General features: G+C 42.8%; 1 protein-coding gene across 5 annotated transcripts in view; it reads right to left on the bottom strand.

Moving 5' to 3' along the window:
- Positions 1–19,848, bottom strand: part of USP15 (ubiquitin specific peptidase 15) — a 2,212,142-nt gene that overhangs the window by 1,962,027 nt on the left and 230,267 nt on the right. For 4 of the 5 annotated variants that reach the window (XM_044088286.1, XM_044088282.1, XM_044088284.1 and 1 more), the window contains exon 2: positions 17,519–17,646. The exons of the other annotated variant lie outside the window; for it this stretch is intronic. In XM_044088286.1, coding sequence (XP_043944221.1) covers positions 17,519–17,646 — 128 coding nt within the window. The remainder of the gene's footprint in view (positions 1–17,518; positions 17,647–19,848) is intronic. 5 annotated transcript variants of the gene reach the window in all.

Here is a 19,848-nt window from a genome sequence, read left to right as displayed (position 1 = left end):
TACCTGCTGCAATTCTGTTTTCATAGCTAGCTTTACAGGATTTGATGAGGGATCTCAACTTTTTGTTGAAGCTGATAAGGGAGTTTTTCCAGTCTTGGGACTTCACCTTATTCCACATTAGTTTCCTCCTCCTGTTGTAAAGTTTGTTTATGGCAGGGGACCACCAGATTGGCTTCCTTTTTTGGAGGAGAGTGTCTTGGTTCTATTGGGTATGGAGTCATACTTTTACAATTAGTCAGAACAAACTTCAACAAAGGAGCCTGACAATTCAATATTCTGAAAATCAAAGTTACAGAAGCATAAACTTTCCCCCCATACTTATCAATAAGCTTCCTATCCTTATCAGAAAGAGTAGGATTGGAATTAACTAAATGTTTAGTAGCAGTAGGATTAACTGCTAGGTTAGGTTTGGAAACAGTGTACAAATAATTAAAAGAATGAGCAACTCCATACATCCTATCTTTTATGGAGCAGCTCGCTGACTATCAGGAACTGACATAAAACTGCAGGCAGTAACACATTCTCCAAACATGACAAAACTGGAGGAATGGGTGAAGATTCTGGAAACTCCTTCTATAATAACTCCTATTTTATGAGGTAATGAGAAACTTTGGTGTTCTCCAATGAGAGCCCTAGTACATTCTGGAAATAGTCTCACAGAAAGAACCTCACCACCACAGGCAGAAGCAGAAATTGAGCTCTCCTCAGAGTCTGAATCAGAAATATGAGGAGAAAACCTTTTACCTGTCTCTCTGTCTTCCCATTCAGATTTAGAGTCTTGAATATCTTCATGAAAAGAGGTAACCCCAAAATACTTTACAAGGAGGATCAACAGCCTAAATTAAACCATGATCCAGACCCAGTAAACTACTCCTGACTAAGGAAATCAGAGGAGAAGATGATGCACGTTTAGTTTTCCATTTCTTTTTGACAGAAAAAAATGGGGCCAACAGTGTCATTAATGTAAACAGGGATGAGCAAATTATTCTGACAAAACAGGGAGGCTTTCCTTGTTCCCCCTTCAAGAGCCGATAAGAGTGGCTCTCCCTTGCCCAATGAGGGGACCCCAACAGCAGCAGAGAATGCAGCTAACCCTCAGGTCCATAGGGGTTGTAAGTGCTACACCAGAGGGATCTGGGGAAGGGGGTGAGTGGTCTCAGGTACAACTAATAGCCAGCCACAGAGCAGTCACCCATCCGCAGGTGAGGAAAACTGCTAGCCTGCTGTGATGCCAAAGGCTGTTTGCTTAACTTTCTATTTTTGTGGCTGGAAGGAGGGCAGACTGCGGGAACAACAATTTTTTTCATGGTCAAGCCCAAAAATGGTGCTTTCTTCCCTGAGGAAAGAAGCAGCAAGAACTGGTAAAACTTAAGCTGTTAAAGTCACTTTTTTCACATAAAAACCTAGTAAAAAACACTTAGTCAGCCCCATTAAGTAAAACAAATGCATTTTCTTCACAGGAAGAGATGGCTTTCAATTACTTTAAAAAACTTTTAAACTAGATAGGAAAAGAGAGCATTCTTGTTTAAAGTACAGTGCAGTCTCATAAGAGTCTGTTAAAACACAAAATCCTAGCTTTAAAATATTTTTCCTGAAGAAAGTGTTATAAGAGAAAAAACTTTTTAAAGTGGAAGTTTTTTTCCACACAGGGAACTTATCTGCCCAGTAATGGAATGGCACAAGCCAATTGCCAATCTTTGAAAGCCTCAAAGGAGGGTACTCTTTGGTGGCAGGAAAGTTCTGAAGGACTTGGCATTCAAACCTTGCCTTTTTAGTCAAGCTCAGTTCACACTGACTACCGGTGTGGGTGTGTCAAATGTGCCCTGAATCTCTGGAAACTGGCTGGCTGTTGTATCCTATGCAGGATAAAACCCATACAGCTAAAGCTACTGCAGCAAACCTAAACATGTTGAACATGTTGTAGTTGGTGATTCTCTTGTCAAGATATTTTCATTTCCACAATAACACAGAGTAATCAGTGGGGTAATGTATTTGTATTTTTTTGTGGGGAGGAGATCTAACGGAGATCTCAGACAATCCCCACAGTTTTCTTTATGTCTAACTTCCAAATAATAAAGGTGAATTTAGAAGAGTGATGACAGGCATTTATACACTTCAAAATCAGGTAAGTACACTGGTCTGAAGACCCTTTTCAAGCATATCACAGGCTACAGGGGAAAATAAAGACTATACTCTTATATAAAAACTTTAAATCAATGAAACAAGTGGGATATATCTACATTATTACACTATATAAAATGTTACAACACAATAAAGTTACAATAACATAAAGAGGTAATATTTTAACAGCAAGGTGATAATGTGTGTACTATGGCAATTCTCCAAATCAGTAGAAGGAAAAATATAGAAATAGAGTAAGATGTCCATACAAATTTCAAGAAAAATAGTAAGCATAGCCCGATTCACCGATGTAGCAGAAAACTGTACAAAGATTTGTTAGAAGTCAGAAGTTATATCAAGTGAAGAAACAGGAGCCTTATTGAGAAAATGGGACAAATCAATACACAGACAAACTATTTAACCCACTGCCTTTCCATGTGTTAAACAAGTGGGAAAGACAGATGATTAATGTATGAAGTAGAGCATAAAGTAGCAACATTTATATGATGTACTTTTTTATGGTGAAGCAGTTGGTAAGCAGTGACCGTCAAAGCAATAAAAGACAGATTTCCTTGGTGTGCCTCTTCAGACATTTTTTGTAGTCTTTGATGAAGGTTGCCAACCTGATGATCTCAGGTATTTTATTCCAGTCTCTGGTGCCAGTTTGAAAAAAAAATGATCTTTTAGTTATTGCAAGTATGTAAGCTCTATGACTAAGAGAGAGGCTGTCACCTGTATTTCTTAAGAGTGGAGATTGAGTTTCTTAAGTAAAGGAAATGTTAAGTGGAGAGCAAGTACTGTTCAATCATTACGTTTATACTTAAAGATATTCAAGAGAAAAAAAGAGGTTCTTTTTTCAACCGATGGCCAGTTGCATTTAACGGTAATAGTTTGTTACTGTAAACAGCCAAGATGAATAAATTAAATTACATTGTATTTTCTTTCCTTTGAGGAATATATATCTTTGTGGAGATATAAAGACAAACACTGATACAGTACAATTGTATATCTACTGCAAGGGTCTGACTAGCTTCCTTTAACAGGTGGAAAATCCTGCATGCTACATTAAGCTGTTCAAGTACTTTTTTCTATGATTTACTACATGCTTTGGTGAGAAACACACCGATAAACTCAGCATGTACAAACTTCAGCGGGAGGGACAACACAAACAAGAGGTACTAAAAAGCATCTGACAATCGTCCACAAAATACCTCTCAACACTTGCTTTTTTTTTTAAACACCTTTACTGAATCACCACTTGGGACACAGGCATATTTACATTTATACAAAAGTAATCAAATTGTATTAAGCAAAAAAACATTAAACTTAAACATCATTCGTCACATATATTGCATTTGTAAATATGAATATATATTTCAGCACATCAGTGTATCTAGAAATATGCTTAGTTCCTCTTATGTGATCTTACTCACTTGGGCTGTGTCCGCAAATGGTCCATTAAGATCAATGCACTACCCCATTAAACAAATATATATTAGACATATATGCATATTTCACATTTTATATACACACATATATATATGTGTATACGTATCTGTATGTGTGTGTGTGTGTGTGTGTGTATATATATATATATATATATATACATACATATATATATATATATATATATATATATATATATATATATATATATATACATATATATATATATATACACATATATACATATATCTATATATATATATATATATATATACACATATATATATATATATATTACATACACACACATATATATATACACAAAGACATACAAGTATTTATATTAAACATAAAAACAAAATACATAAATTTACATACCCAATATATACATATACATGTGTGTAAGAAGTGTGTACATACTGAGCTTATTGTGCTTCACTCCAAAGCATATAGTAAATCATAACGTATATATTCCTCAAAGGACAGAAAATAAAAATACAGATGCAAGAATATGCTACGATATCTACATTTTATATATGTTATACATGTATATGGAATATATACATTACATGCACATATACACACACATTATATATGCATATATTAATACATGACTTATACGTAATACATATGTATGTAACAGTTATATATACATTATGTACAAATATATATTATGCATGCTATATATATATATATATATATATATATATATATATATATATATATATATAACGTACGGTATGTGTAATATGCATTATATATATATATATATATATATATATATATATATATATACACACACACACACATACGCACACACACAAAATATACGCATTATTCATAAAATGCAGATGTACACGTATACGTGTGTGTATGTATATATATATATATATATATATATATATATATATATACACACACACACACACATACACACACACATATACATAAAAAAACAATGCTGTAATTAAATCAAAAGGTGCTTCAACAAAGTATTAGTTTAAGGGTGTGCACACTTATGCAACCAGCTTATTGTACTTTTTTTGTTTTTTATAGTTTTTCTTTTTCCCCTAACGGATTTGTTTTTCAATTGAATTTTACAGGTTATAGGTCACATTAAAGGTGGGAAATGTTTTGAAATGATTTGTTTTCTCATTTTTTTTTTTTATCACAAAAACCTGGCATTTTAAGAGGGGTGTGCACACACACACACACACACACACACACACATATAAATTATATATATATATATAAAAATATACGTATATATGTACATATACATACCCTGGTGATTTATAAGGCAACTATCTAAACATTGCTGTTGATGCCATTGCCTATCCTCTGTCTATTCTCAAACACATCTGTCCAAGAACTTTGTGTCCCTTATCTTTAGAAGAGATTTTTAATCCTCTCTTCGCACAGCAGGTAACACCACTGAACTCCAACTACAGGCCCAGAACCCAAAGTTCAATAAGTGGACCCCTTTTGTTCATATATTTATCACCAGTTTGAAATGCTAGAATTCTGATGCTTCAATAGAGGATTCTAGTTAGGAGGTGCTTCAAGTTGTATGGAACTCCTAATACAGATACTCTGAAGTGAAACAAATTTTGCATCTTTGACTCTATTAGTAACATAGAAAAAGAAGTTATTTCTTACCATAACGTTCCATCTGTGTTGTTGATCTTCTTCCATTCATCACTGATGGGTTCGGTTCAGAGCCCCTCGTAACCGTGTCGGACTATTACCAAACTCGCGTACATCAAAAACTCTCGAGCTAAGCTGTACCCACAGTGCCCTTCCCCCTGTTACCTCAGATCGAGTTTGCATAAGACGTATAGCAATAAAGCAGAGGCCATTTCTGCGCAAATACCCTGACACACAAGGACCCATGAGATCCACCAGGAGCCTTTGGTTGGGGACGGAGAGTGGGATGTGATGAATGGAAGAATATCAACAACACAGATGGAACGTTATGGTAAGACAGAACTTCTTTATCTGATGTTGTTTATCTTCTTTCCATTCATCACGGATGGGACAGAATCCCAAGCTACCCGAGAAACCTGGGTGGCCCTTATGGAAGAACATTCCTGAGCACCATTGAGCCGAAGGCCGCTCCTCCCCTGGAGACCATATCCAACTTGTAATGTTTGATGAAAGTGTGTGGTTTAGCCCAAATGTCTGCTGTGCAAATGTCGTCCCATAGAGGCTCTGGAGTGAAAAAGCTACAGAGGTTGCTATAGCTCTAGTTGAATGTGTTTTGATATTGTGAGGTCTAGGCTCGTTTGTACATGAATATGAAAAGGAAATACAATCTCTGAGCCAATTTGATAAAGTGACTTTTGACACCGCATATCCCATCCTTGGACCAGAGAAGGAAATGAAAAGTTGGTCTGTCTTACGGATAAGATTTAGTCCTGTCTAGGTAAAAACGTAGTTGCCTATGCACATCCAAGGAGTGTAGGCAATATTCTCCTTTATTGGAATAGTTCGGGGAAAAACACTGGGGGCTCGATGGATTGGTTCACAGAAAAATCAGAACACACTTTGGGGAGAAAGGATGGATTAGTACGTAGAGATACTCTTGTCTTTATGAAATATCAGGTACGATCTCTTGAGGCACAAGGTCTGTAATTCTGAGATCAGTCTAGCTAAAGTGACAGCTACCAAAAAGCGAGATTTCCATGAGAGAAATTTGAGATCACATTTTGCTGCAGGCTCAAAAGGGGGTTGAGAGAAAGACTGCAGTACTAGGAAGAGATTCCACGTCTCTAAGGGACACCTAACTGGAGGTCTGCTGTGAAACACTCCTTTGAGAAAGGTTTTTGCAACCTAACTGGAATGCCCTGTACTCTGCTAAGAAAATTGGAAATTGCTGCTAAATGGACTTGTATGGTAGAGGCTGATGCTCCGTTTTCAAAGAACTCAGAAAGGTATTGAAGGATGACAGAGACCAGGGCTGAGAAGGGATCTAGCATCTTTAGACCAAAGAGAAAACCTTTTCCATTTATCTTTGTAAAGTTTTGTAGTGGATGGTTTATGGGAGGCCAGAATGATATCTCGAACAGGTGAGGAAAGGGCTTCCTGCCTGGCGACTAACGGAAGTGGAGAAACCAAGCCGTCAGCTTGAGAGTGGACAGATTCGGGTGAATCGACCCTTGCGGGCGAGAAATTAAGTCTGGACGAGTGTCCAGGATCCATGGAGGCTGTAACAGCTGAAGCCGGAGGAAGGGGAACCACACTTGATGAGGCAAAAATGGGGCAATGAGGATCACCTTGCAACTCAACCGAGTGGCTTTCTTTAAGAATAGAGGTATCAAGGGAATTGGGGGATAAGCGTAGAGACCACCTGTGGGATAATCGTGAGTCAGAGTGTCTCTCAGGGACTCTCCCTTTGGGGGAAAGAGGGCAAAGTAGCTGCTACATTTGCTGTTTGAAGGGGAGGTGAAGAGGTCGCAGCAGGGCTGGCCCCATCGGCTGAAAATTTCTGCCGTCACTTTGGGATTGAGAGACCACTCGTGTAGAAGGAGAACGCATCTGCTCAACCTGTCCGTAATCATGTTGAACTCCCTGGGATGTGCGTTGCTGTAATAAAGTGCTCGGAAGCTATCGCCCATTGCCAAATTCTCATGGCCTCTCGACATAGGGGGGTAGGATTTAGTTCCTCCTCATTTGTTGATGTACCAGACTACTGACACATTGTTTGACTGAACTGCAATCGTTCCAGGGGGAAGAGGAGGATGTAATGCCTGCAACGCTTACAGCGCCGCTCTTAACTCCAGAACACTGATATGCAGATTGGCCTCTAAGCTCGACCAAGTGCCTTGGACGGTCTTTCCTTGAAAATGCCCCCCCCCCCACCCTATCAGGGAAGCATCCGTGGTCACAGTGGCATTGGATTGAGGGGTCTGCAAGGGGCGACACCAAAGTTCTGCGTCTGGCCTCATACACCAAAGGAGATCTTGCTTGCAAGAGTTGGTTATGAGCACCTGCGAGTTTAGGGGGTAAAGATTTACAAACCACTGGGACTATAGGAGCCATTGTAACAGTCTCATGTGTAACCTTGCCAGAGGAACTATTGGAATGGCTGCAGCCATGGACCCCAGAGCCTGGAGAACTTCCCTTGCAGACACCTTCTTTTGACAGAGTATCATACGCACTTGCAATCTTAACCTCTGAAGCCTGTGAGCCGGCAGAGAGATCAGGCAGGATGGGTTATCGAAAATTGCCCCTATAAATTCCAGCTGTTGGGTAGGTTTTCCAAGTTGGATTTCTCCCAGTGATGCCTAGGAACTCCGTTAATGAAAGGGTGTATCGGAGTGCCATAGTCAGAAGACGCTTGGTGGGGGCGGAGAGGAGCCAATCGTCTAAATATGGAAACACCTGGAATCCTTTAAGTTTTAGATGAGCTGTCACCACTGCTAGACATTTTGTGAACACTCTAGGGGCCGTCAAGAGACTAAGTGGCAGGGCTTGGAACTGGTAATGATCGTCTCCTTGCCGGAAACAAGGGCGACTCCTGGAGCGTTTGTCTATTTTGATGTGGTTAATACGCATCCCGCAAGTCTATCAAGCACATCCAAACATTCTCCCTTAAAAATGGGAGAATGGACTGAATAGTGACCATGTGGTACTTTGTACAACTGATTGGCTTAAATGGCTGAGATCCAGAATGAGTCTCCAGTCCCCAGTCTTTTTTGGCACTAAAAAGAATCTAGAGTAAAACCCAGATCCGCACTGGTCTGAAGGGACTGGTTGGATGACTCTCTTTTTGACACAGCTTTCTTATCTCTGAAGCCGCTTCTTTCCTTTGATTGGAACATCGGAAGGTTTTTTGTAGTTTTTGGACAGGAGGTTAGAGGAATGTGGTAGCCTCTGGAGATTATTCTCTGCACCCATCAATCGTTTATAATAGAGTGCCAGGCAGTTTGGTGCAGAGAAAAACTAGCCCAGACTGCTTCCAGAGGAAAGCAGTCGGGCAACACTTCAGGAGCGTTGATAAGACCCGCCCAGAGAAGGAATCCCTGGAGTCTTGGTTTCGGGGACCCCCTCTGCCACTAAAGGGACAACTTCCACCACTGGAACCCCCTCTGCCACTGGGGGAACCCTTGCCACGTGTGTTACGGAAAGGACCCTGAGATTTCTTGTGCCAGATTTTCCCACTCCTCTGGTTCCTGGAAAAAAAAACGTTGAGGTTTGGAAAAACATAGGTCAACGGCAGACCCATCTTGCTCGCACCTGGCCAGCGTGTCCTTCATTTTAGAACCAAATAAGGAAGATGGTTCAATAGGGGAGTTCAAAAAGGAGGACTTGAAGGAGTCCACGAGATCACAGATACACATCCAGGCATGATGCCTCATGACTATGCCTGCACCTGCACCTCTAGCCGTCCCTTTAGCTGCATGGGAGAGCAGCCTCATGAACAAATTGGAAATAGATTCAAAGGTGGTAAGTTGAGAGGCAACCTTGTCCCATGCCTAGTCAGAAACTTGACCCGTGAGGTATCCAGAAAGTTCAGTAATCAGATCTCTCTGGAGCCTTGTGAAGTGTGCCAAGTAATTCCGGGACCTGACATCAAAGGTCGCTGAAGCAAAGACTCGCTTCCCCAACCTGCCCATAGCCAGAGACTCCCTGTTGGGTGGGTGAACAGCAGGACTTTCTTCCGCTAGATCCATTTTAGCGGCCACCACCATCACCATAACCCCCACAGTGTCAACTCGCAAACCACTGGACCAGTGTGGCTGCTCTTCCAGGGTGGGAAAGAATCTCATTAGGTCTCTGCAGAATGGCCTCAACAGAGTCAGGGTTCTGCCAGGCACACTGCACGACGAGCTGGATTAACTCGTCAGCAGGTGAGATCACTCAAGAGGTAGAAGGCCGGGAGCGAAAAGCCTGCAGGAACACAGACTCCTCCAAGGAAGGATTGGAGGGCTTCCAGCCACCCTTCTGTTTTAATATTAAAAGGATGTATCCGAAGGAGACATCATCCGGGGGTGACCATGGGGACCCCTCCCCATCATCATAGTCTGTGTCTTCTGTCAAAGACTCTTCAGGAAAGTCTATGTGCTTCCTTTTGCACACCTTCTTCCGAGGAGGCTCTTCAGTGAAAATACCTGAGGAAGACTCATAAGGATGGGTACCTCGAACTGGGGTTTCCTGAGGCTTCTCCTCCCGGTGACCTGGGGAGGTGGCTCATGGTAGCTGTAGCTCAGAGGGAGCAGGGTGAAGTTCTGACGTCTGAGGAGCCCTTCCCGAAGCAAACACCCTCTCCATCACCTGAAAAGCAGTCCCGCCCGAAGAGGAGTGGGAGCCCGGAACTGCAAAGGAGAAACTCGTTACTGGGGTCACACCCCACTCCATCAGACCAGCTCCCACGGATGGAGCCTCAAAGAAGGATCTGGGCAGGCATTATCCCCGGATCTGAGGGCGGAACCGATAAAACACTCAGAATCGTGCCTTGGACCAAGGACTACACCCTCCCCCAACCAGGAGTCTGAGGAAGGGATGGTTCCTTCTGAACCGAAAACCAAAGGGCTGGTCTCGAAGTCTCAGTGACGGTCACCATCTGCGCCGAGGAACGGGGTTCCACAAAGGATGTCAGTGCAATGGGCTTCAGAACCAACGGGTCCAAAGGATGAGTATACGCCTGAGTCCTGGGAGGGATAGACCCAAGTCCCAGAGGGGGATGAGTCTTTGGAACATTTGGTATCCTCCTGGCCGTCAACAGCTGATCCACCAGGCGCACCACATCAAGTTTGGACAGACTCCTGATTGACCTTGTGGACACTCCTGAAGGGGAGTCAGGTTGATCCAAAAAGGGGCTGTACATTTTGCCCAGGAACGGATCCAAGGAGGGGGAGTATCAGGTCCGTGGTGTATGAGCTAGTGGCACTGTAGTCTCTAATTTGGAGACAGGTAGCAAAGGAATCAGTGGAGTAGTAAAAGGGCTCGGTGCTGAAGACGCGCTCGGAGTCAATGTCATCGGTTCGAAAGAAATGGCAGGGGTTGAAACCGTTTTCGATGTAGTCAAAGGCAAAGTCAGTGCCATAGCTGTAGTGGAAGGTAAAGTGGGTGCCGTAGTTGGGAGGGTCGGTGCCAAAGGTGACACCAACGTCGAGAATCCAGTAATGTCCATGACTTGAGTCATAGTAGTAATCGGAGCACAGCTCAGAACATTAGTAGTCGGAGACAAAGTAGCAAGTCTATACTCCGAGGAAGTTTTGTGGGCCTTATGTTTATGTGTCTTACTCCTATCACCACCCAGTGAAGAGGGATCAGAATGGGGACGTTTCTTGCCCTTTATTGGAGGGGTTGAGACCTCAGACAGAGAAAGGGCCTCTGAGAAAGGAGAAGCAAGAAGGCCTTTCAAAATCAATTTATTCTTTCTTTCATTCAGCATTTGCCGAATAAAACTTTGGCGAATTTGACAAGGGGGGGTGTCTAACAGACAGATAAGAAACCCCCAGACAATAAACACAGTCGTCGTGAGAGTCGCTGTTTGGGAGTTTACTTTTGCAAGAGGTGCAATGTTTAAACCCTGAAGCCCCTTTTTTATCAGACATTTCCACAAACACACTAATCACAATTTAGCTAGACTATCAAACAGGGAAAACACCTAAAAAGGCAAGAAAAGGAAAGAAGATACCAACAATGGTATCAAGAAATACCACATGGGTAAGGAGAGGGCATACCAACAATGGTAAAAAGAATTACCCAATGGGTAGAGCTAGTTAGGAAAGGTACAATAACTGTAAACGAGTGAAGTAGAAGGGAAATAGATTCAGAGAGTGACTAAATAAGAGAGATATATATCCAAATATACAGAAAATATCAAGAAAAATACCACTTAGCTTGACAGCTCGGTGAAACGCTGCTATATGGCTATGCGGCAAACGAGATCTGAGGTAACAGGGAGAATGGCACTGTAGGTAGCAGCTTAGCTCGAGAGTTTTTGGTGTATGCGAGCTTTGTATTAGGCCGTCACGGTTCCGAGGGTCTCTGAACCGAACCCATCAGTGATGAATGGAAAGAAGATTAACAACATCAGATACATCATTACAAAACTTTTCTACACGTCTGCTTTTATAATCCATTTTTTCTTCGACTACTTGATTCTTATCAGATTATATGCTACTAATCAGAATACACATCTGCTAGTAAAAATAAACTATAATACAAGATGTTTCTTTTAAACAAATATATGAACAATAATTTTCCATTTCATTCACAGCAAGAACAAGGAAGCAAAGTTGTTAAAATACTGACTATCCTATTAACTAACAATCATTATCCAACAGCTACTGCTTTATCTCAATGTGATTAGAAAGTACAGTTGTGTACCTACTATAAAATGTAGATGTTCAAGTGTATTCACTTTTGCAGTCATTACTCCTGGGTTATCCTGCTGGCAGGCTACCCTCAGTCGGCCAGAATTCCAAAGTCTAGGTCCGGCGTAGGTTGCAGTCGCCTCTTCCCTGACGTCAGTGCACCAGTGGTATAAAAGATGCAGCCGACGCCATTTTCTTCAGTTTTTCTTGCCCCAGATGTCAGGTGCCCCTAAACTGGAAGGCTGAAAAATATGCCAATAAAAATGCATGCATAAAAATAACATTTCCTTCATCTACAAGCAAATACACCAAATAGGTTGTATAGGACAGAGAAGTGCAGATAGACCCAGCAAAGAAAAGGGGGATGGTGGGTGGGTAACCTGGACTGCAACAGTGAATACACTCGAACATCTACATTTATGGTAGGTACACAACTGTACTATGTTCATCGTGTTTCACTGTTGCAGTCATTACTCTTGGGTTGAATCCCAAAGCAGAAGATGGGTGGCTGGGCTAAATAGGATTAGGAGAGGCTATGAGGCCCTGCAGGACTGCAGTGGCAAAGCCTGCTCTGGACTTAGAGTAAAGAGGTAAGTGCTAGTGCTTTGTGAAGGTGTGCACTGAACTCCAGGTTGCAGCCTCTAAGATGTCTTTGGTTGGTACTCCTCTGAGGAAGGTTGCTAAAGTGGCTGCTGCTCTGGTGGAATGAAGCCTTATGCCCTTAGGCACTGATTTGCCATGTTGAGAACAGCAGAAACGGATGCAATGGCCTATCCATTTACGTCTGTTTTGAGATGGCCTTTCCTTGTGATCCCTGCAGCATATGACACTAAAAGTTGCTCAGTCTTTCTGAAAGCTTTAGCTCTGTCCAAGTAGAAGCATAGCTGCCTGTGTATGTCCAAAGAATGCAGAATTTTCTCACCCTTGTTCTGTGGATTTGGATAAAAGGAAGGCAAGTGAACGGTTTGGTTGAGGGTCACACTGGACACCACCTTAGGCATAAATGTAGGGTTTGTCCTCAGAGAAACCCTGTCTGGATGAAAAATGATGAAAGGTTCCACAGCCATGAGTGCTTTTAACTCAGAGACTTGCCTTGCAGAGGTTATTGCTAGGAGCAGAGCTGTTTTCCAGGATAAGAATTTTATATCTGCTGTTGATGATGGCTCGAAAGGAGGCAGTGTGAGTTTTTCCAAAACATAATTGAAGTCCCAGGCCGGAATTGGTGCTCTCCTTGGAGGCCTAATGTTTTTGGCCCCTCTGAGGTACTGCCTTATTAAAGGATGAGAAAAGATAGGTGGTTCCGCATTGTAATGGGCTGAAATGGCAGAGGCATGAATCTTAATTGATGAGAAAGAAAGGCCTTTGTTGTTCAGCATCTCAGTTAGGTATAGTAAAATCTGAGGGATATTTGGTATGCACGAGTCAGTGCCTTGTTCCTTGTTCCTGGTTCCAAGCACAAAATCTCTTCCATTTCTCTGCATAAGATTTTCTGGTACTGGGCCTCCTGGCCTCCAAGATAACATCCAAAACAGCTTTTGAATGGCTACATTATTCGCCATGCTGCTAGACTTAAGGTCCTGAGTTGGCTGTGCAGGATCTGATTGTTTTGTTGGGTCAGCAAGTGAGAAGTTTGAGGCAATATCCATGCTGGACCCTGAGACAAGCTCTTTAGGATTGGGTACCAAGTGCTGGCGTGGCCAGTCTGGTGCAATCAGTACCATTTTTGGCTTCTCTTGTCTGACCTTTAGGAGTACCCTGGGAAGGAGAGGCAGAGGAGGAAAGGCATATACTGTAAAGATTTTTCCACTTAAAGGATAGGGCGTCCACTTTCCATGCTTGTTTGTGATAAATCCTTGTGCAAAATTTCTGCAATTGGCAGTTGTGAGGGGAAGCAAATAGATCTAAGTCTGGGCATCCCCATTTCCTTATTATCATGCTGAAGACTTGTGGATCCAGTTTCCATTTGTGGGGATCCATGAGGTTTCTGCTTAGTTCGTCTGCCAGAGTATTTGTTTTTCCTGGCAGGAATTGTGCTTGCAGGTGAACTTGAAAAGCCAATGCTGTGTCCCGTAAGGTCATTGCTTGTCTGCAGAGGGGGTAGGAATGTGTACCTCCCTGCTTGTTTATGTACCACATGACCGTAGTGTTGTCTGTCTATCACTAACTGTCCTGGATGAAGCAGGTCCTTGAAAGCTGTCTGAGCATTTTGAACAGCTAGCATCTCTTTTTGATTGATGTGAAGATGCATCTGGTTTGCAGACCATGTGCCCTGAATACATTTTCCTGCCATATGGGCCCCCCAGGCATAATCTGATGCATCCGTTGTCATTGTCTGTCTGGCTGTGGGTAGACTGAATGGCAGACCCTTGTTGTGGTGACAGGCTTCTGCCCACCATCGAAACTCCTGTTGCAGGCAGGGAAGGAGTGCAATTACTGTCTCCAGGCTGTGGCAATGCTGAGTCCAAACACTTTTTAGATACCATTGTAGTTTCCTCATATGCATTCTGGCATATGGAATTAGTAGAATGCAGGATGCCATGAAACCCAAGGCCTGCAGGATTTTCCTTGCAGATAAGTGGGTGTTTGTTGCCAATTTCTTGAAGTAAGTAGTCAGATGCTTTTGTTTGTCTGGTGTGAGATAAGCCATCTGGGCAGTTGTATTTAAGCCTGCACCCAGGAATATCATCTCTTGAGAGGGCACTAGTTTTGAATCTTTTCATTTACTGTGTACCCTAGGCCAATTAGTAATCTTTTTACAAACACCAGATGCTTTAGAAGAATATCTTTGCTCTCTGCTTGAATTAGGCAGTCGTCCAAGTAGGGATATATTTGAATTCCTTTTTGTCTGCAAAACGCAATTACTAGTGCCAGGCATTTTGTGAAGACCCTGGGCGCAGTAGATAAGCCAAAGGGCAGTGCAGAGAATTGGTAATGCATTGAGCCAGCTATGAATCTGAGGTATTTTCTGCAAGATTGTCCGATTGGAACATGCAAGTATGCCTCTTTTAGGTCCAAAGTTACGAGCCAAGCCTTCTTGCCCAGCATGGGCAGTAGCTGCTGTAGAGTCAACATCTTGAATTTTGGAACTTCCAGAAACGTATTTAGCATAGACAGGTCCAGTACTGGTCTCCAGGTTTTGTCCTTTCTGGGTACTAGGAATAGTCTGGAGTAAAATCCTTGTCCCTGCTCTTGTTGTGGTACTTGCTGAATGGCCCTCATGTCCATGAGGGCTGTAATTTGTTTTTGTGCCTCTGCCCATTGATTGTGTGGCAGGTCTGGCATACCTTTTGACCTTGGTAGAGTGTGAAAATGGAACCTGTAGCCTTGGGACACTATGTTCAGGACCCATTTGTCTTGGGTAACCTTTTGCCAATTTGATTAAAAAAGTGCTAGTTTTCCCCCTAAGGGGGCTGCCAAAAGAAAAGTGCTTGGATCTGGGTAGAGGAAAGTCATTGGGACTGTTTCCTGCAAGGCTGTGATTTGTCTTCTCCGCTTTTGGAGGTAGGAGCACCCCATTGTTTAGGCCTGTATGAGCTTTGGGGCTGAGATCTGCCTCTTTGTGGCCTGTCTGACACTGGAAAGGACCAATTTTTAGAAGGCCAGTTCCTGCTAAACATGGGTGGCTGTACCTGTAAGAAATCCCTGACTGTCTTCATGGATTTTGCTTTATCCTCCATTTTTTTCAACACCTCTTCTGCTTTAGTACCAAACAAAGTATCATGCTGTAATGGGTTCAGCTAATAATTTTGCTTTAACATGATCAGGCAGATTCTGTTCCTTTAACCAAGCATGCCTTCTAATAACAGTACCTGTAACAGCGGCCCTGCAAGAAGCCTCCAGTGAATCATAACCACATTGCAAAGTATGCTTTCCCACTTGTTCAGCTGCATGCAATAAATCCTGCAATTCCTTGTTCTCTGAACATTCAGAATTTGTCAACAATTTCTGTTTAAGCAGTGACATTAAATATTGTTGACATTTAAGCATATGAAACTGACAATTTAAAGCCCTTACAGCCAGGGTAGCAGAAGTGTAGACTTTTTTCCCCCATCTGTTTAGAGCCCTAGAATCTCTATCAGAGGGGACAGGGTTTTGCAGTGGAAGCCTTGACCCCCTTTGGGACCCTGAGATATAGTTTCTGGGTCAGCAGCGGGGTTTTTATATAGGAATTTATGAGAATCCGGGACCCTGTAGTATCTGTCTGGCTTAGCAGGTGCAGGGGGTAAAGAGTCGGGGGACAGGCCGGACTCTGAAAATACATCATCTACAATGTCTAGAACAGGTGGAATAGCAAGGGGTCTGTGCTGAGGAAGTAGTAGAAAGTCCCTGAGCCTTTTCTTAGATTCAGAATAATCTTGGCTCTTCCCAGTGGGAATGCTCCCTCATGGTATGCAGGGTTTCCCCAAAAGAAAAATCCTCAGGAGGAGAGGCTGAAGGAATGGATTCTTCAGCATCAGAATCCTCATAGGGAAGCATGGAATAATCCTGTTCAGAAGAGGAATCAGAGGAAATAGAAACCTGTTCAAAAGAATCATACTCTGTCTCTTGCCTAGGCCTCTTATCAGGAGGGGGATGGGAGCCCCTGATCAAAGTAATTAGGTCTTCGGCCATTTTGAGCATCTGTTTTTTTTAGGCATGGAAGTCTGAGCAGGAGAATGCTGTACTTGTTTCTTTGTCTTTAGAGCTGCTTTAGTCTTTGTCTCTGAAGCTGAAGACGGCTTAATATATAGTTGTGTAGGTCTGAAGATACCCTCAGAAGCCGATGCCTGCTCAGCGGCTCCAGACCCATCTGAGGGAATGATTTCCGAGTGTCCAATACCTTGAGTATCCAGAGGCCCAGTCGGCTCCACGTGGGAATCAGAAGCGGCCTGTGGCTCTGAGGTAGCGGGCGCCAGGGGCTGCGAAAGCACCTGAGAACCGGCGACTGGCCTAGCAGAGGCCTCGTCATCAGTTTTGGACCTCGGATGCCTATCCTTTTCCTTGTCCTTGCGTTTTTTGTAAACTCTGGTTGTCGGCTGGTCCAACGGCATTATATAATTAAATCTTCGGCCAAAGTAATGAAATGCAAAATTGAACAGACGCTTAATAGTGCGTTGGTTAAATCTAGCAAAAAACCGACAACTAGCAACGTTGTGATCAGGGCCTAGGCAAGGAATACAGTAAGAGTGAAAATCCTTATGAGGTATTTGCTTCCCACAAGAAATACAATTGTTAACTTTTTCTGACATCGGCCTGGAGCAAGAAAAAAAGTTTCCCCAACGGGGTACTAAGCTTTAATGAAGACTTCGGTTCTGAAATTCGGATTTGAATATCTCAGGAGTCGGCCGACTGGCACTTGTGAACCGCTTTTGCTTCGGGCACCGCACAGCAATAAAGACTAAAGAAAATGGCGTTGGCTGCATCTTTTATACCCCTGGCGCACTGACGTCAGGGAAGAGGTGACAGCAACCAATGCCGGACCTAGACTTTGGAATTCTAGCCGACTGAGGGTAGCCTGCCAGCTGGATAATCCAAGAGTAATGACTGCAACAGTGAAACACAATGAACATCACAATATTCAGTTTCTATGCAGCAGGTATTAACTTAGAATAAACACTTTCAGAGTAACACCTAATCATGAGCACCTTTAAGAAGTCCAGAGTTATCCACGCATCCAGGACAAACATTCTGATCTCCCATCTGGTACTTGTCCCAGTTGTCAAAGCCAACATACTTTTTCCACTGTTTGAACCAACGACTATCCACCAAGTACCTGAAATACAACAAAACCACACTTACAATGTAGCAAACTACTTAAGAACACCAAGTTTGTCACATTATCCATCTTTCCATACATTTGCTGATCAATTAACCGAACTGTGTAATAGGAAATAAATTAGCAGGAGAAAAAACTTGAAGTTCTACCAGCAGCAATCAAAATGCAAACTTAGAACTAAAAAGTACAGTTGTGTACCTATCATAAATGTAGATGTTCGAGTATATTCACTGTTGCAGTCATTACACTTGGGTTATCCTACTGGCAGGCGACTCGCAGTCGGCCCGAGTTCCAAAGTCTTGGTCCGGCATCGGCTGCTGTCGCCTCTTCCCTGACGTCAGTGCGCTAGGGGTATAAAAGTTGCAACAGACGCCATTTTCTTCAGTTTTTCTTGCCCCAGATGTCAGGTGCCCCCAGATAGGAAGGCTGAAAAGATAAAAATATGCCAAAAAAACATGCATAAATTACTATAAACCTTTCTTTCATCTACAAGCAAATACACCACATAGGTTGCATAGAGTTGAGAAGTACAGAGAAGTCCCAGCAAAGAAAAGGGGGATGGCGGGTGGGTAACCTGGACTGCAATAGTGAATACACTCGAACATCTACATTTATACTAGGTACACAACTGTACTATGTTCATCGTGCTTCACTGTTGCAGTCATTACACTTGGGTAGAATCCCAAAGCTGAGGTTGGGTGGCTGGGTCTAAATTGGATTTGGCGAGGCTAACAAGCCCTGCAGAACTGCAGTGGCAAAGCCTGCTCTGGATATGGAATAGAGAGGTAAGTGGTAGTGCTTGGTGAAAGTGTGCACTGAGCTCCAGGTTGCAGCTTCTAATACGTCTTTGGTTGGTACTCCTCTGGGGAAAGCTGCTGAAGTGGCTGCTGTTCTGGTAGAATGAGGCCTTCTGCCCTTAGGCACAGATTTGCCATGTTGTGCATAACAGAAGCGGATGCAGTGTCCTATCCATTTGGAGAGTATCTGCTTTGTAATAGGCTTTCCTTGTGATCCTGCAGCATATGCTACAAACAAGTTGCTCAGTTTTTCTGAAAGCTTTTGTTTTGTCCAAGTAGAATCGTAGCTGCCTGTGTATATCCAAAGTGTGCAGAAGTCTTTCCCCTTTATTCTGGGGATTTGGGTAGAAAGTACGTAAATGAATGGTTTGGTTTAAGGCCACATTGGAGACCACTTTTGGCATGAATGTTGGGTTTGTCTCAAGAGAAACCCTGTCCTGATGAAAAATGAGGAAAGGTTCCACAGCCATCAATGCCTGTAACTCTGAGACTCTTCTTGCTGAAGTTATTGCTAGGAGCAGAGCAGTTTTCCATGATAAGAATTTTAGATCAGCTGTGCTGGCTGGTTCAAATGGAGGTAGTGTTAGTTTTTCTATAACAAAATTGAGGTCCCAAGTAGGTACTGGTGCTCTCCTAGGGGGTCTTATATTCTTTGCCCTCTGAGGTACTGTCGTAGTAGAGGATGTGAAAAAATAGGAGGATCCGTATAGTAATGAGCTGAAATGGCAGAGGCATGGATTTTAATGGATGAAAAAGATAGGCCTTTGTCCAACATCTCAGTTAGGTATTGCAAAATCTGAGGTATATTAGGGACAAGTGGTTCGAGCCCTTGTGCCTGGTTCCAAGCACAGAATCTCTTCAATTTTTCTGCATAAGATTTCCTAGTGCTGGGCCTCCTGGCTTCCAAAATAACATCCGTAACAGCTTTAGAGAGAGGTGCAGTCTGCGTGGCTACATTATCTGCCATGCTGCCAGGTTTAAGGTTCTAAGTTGTCTGTGCAGAATCTGATTGTTTTGTTGTGTCAGAAGATGAGAGATTTGAGGTAGAGGCCAAGGTGGGCCTTGGGACAAACTCTTTAGGAGTGGGTACCAGTGCTGGCGTGGCCAGTCTGGTGCAATCAGGATCATTTTGGCCTCTCTTGTCTGCTTTTAGAAGCACCTTGGTGAGTAGAGGCATTGGAGGGAAGGCATAGACTGTCAGGCCTTTTCAGCTGAATGATAGAGCATCCACTTTCCATGCTTGAGAGTGTTAAGTCCTTGTGCAAACTTTCTGTATTTGGCAACTGTGAGGGGAGGCAAAAAGATCTATGTCTGGGCGTCCCCATTTCCTTGTTAGCATGTTGAACACTTGTGGATTTAGCTTCCACTCGTGAGGATCCATGAGATTTCTGCTTAGTTCGTC

The sequence above is a fragment of the Protopterus annectens genome, chromosome 11.part0 (genome assembly GCF_019279795.1).
Source record: "Protopterus annectens isolate FY-2018-M chromosome 11.part0, PAN1.0, whole genome shotgun sequence".
NCBI classification, from domain to species: Eukaryota; Metazoa; Chordata; order Ceratodontiformes; family Protopteridae; genus Protopterus; species Protopterus annectens.
Note: the sequence above shows the minus strand (reverse complement) of the source record. Positions and strands in the feature narration are given on the sequence as shown.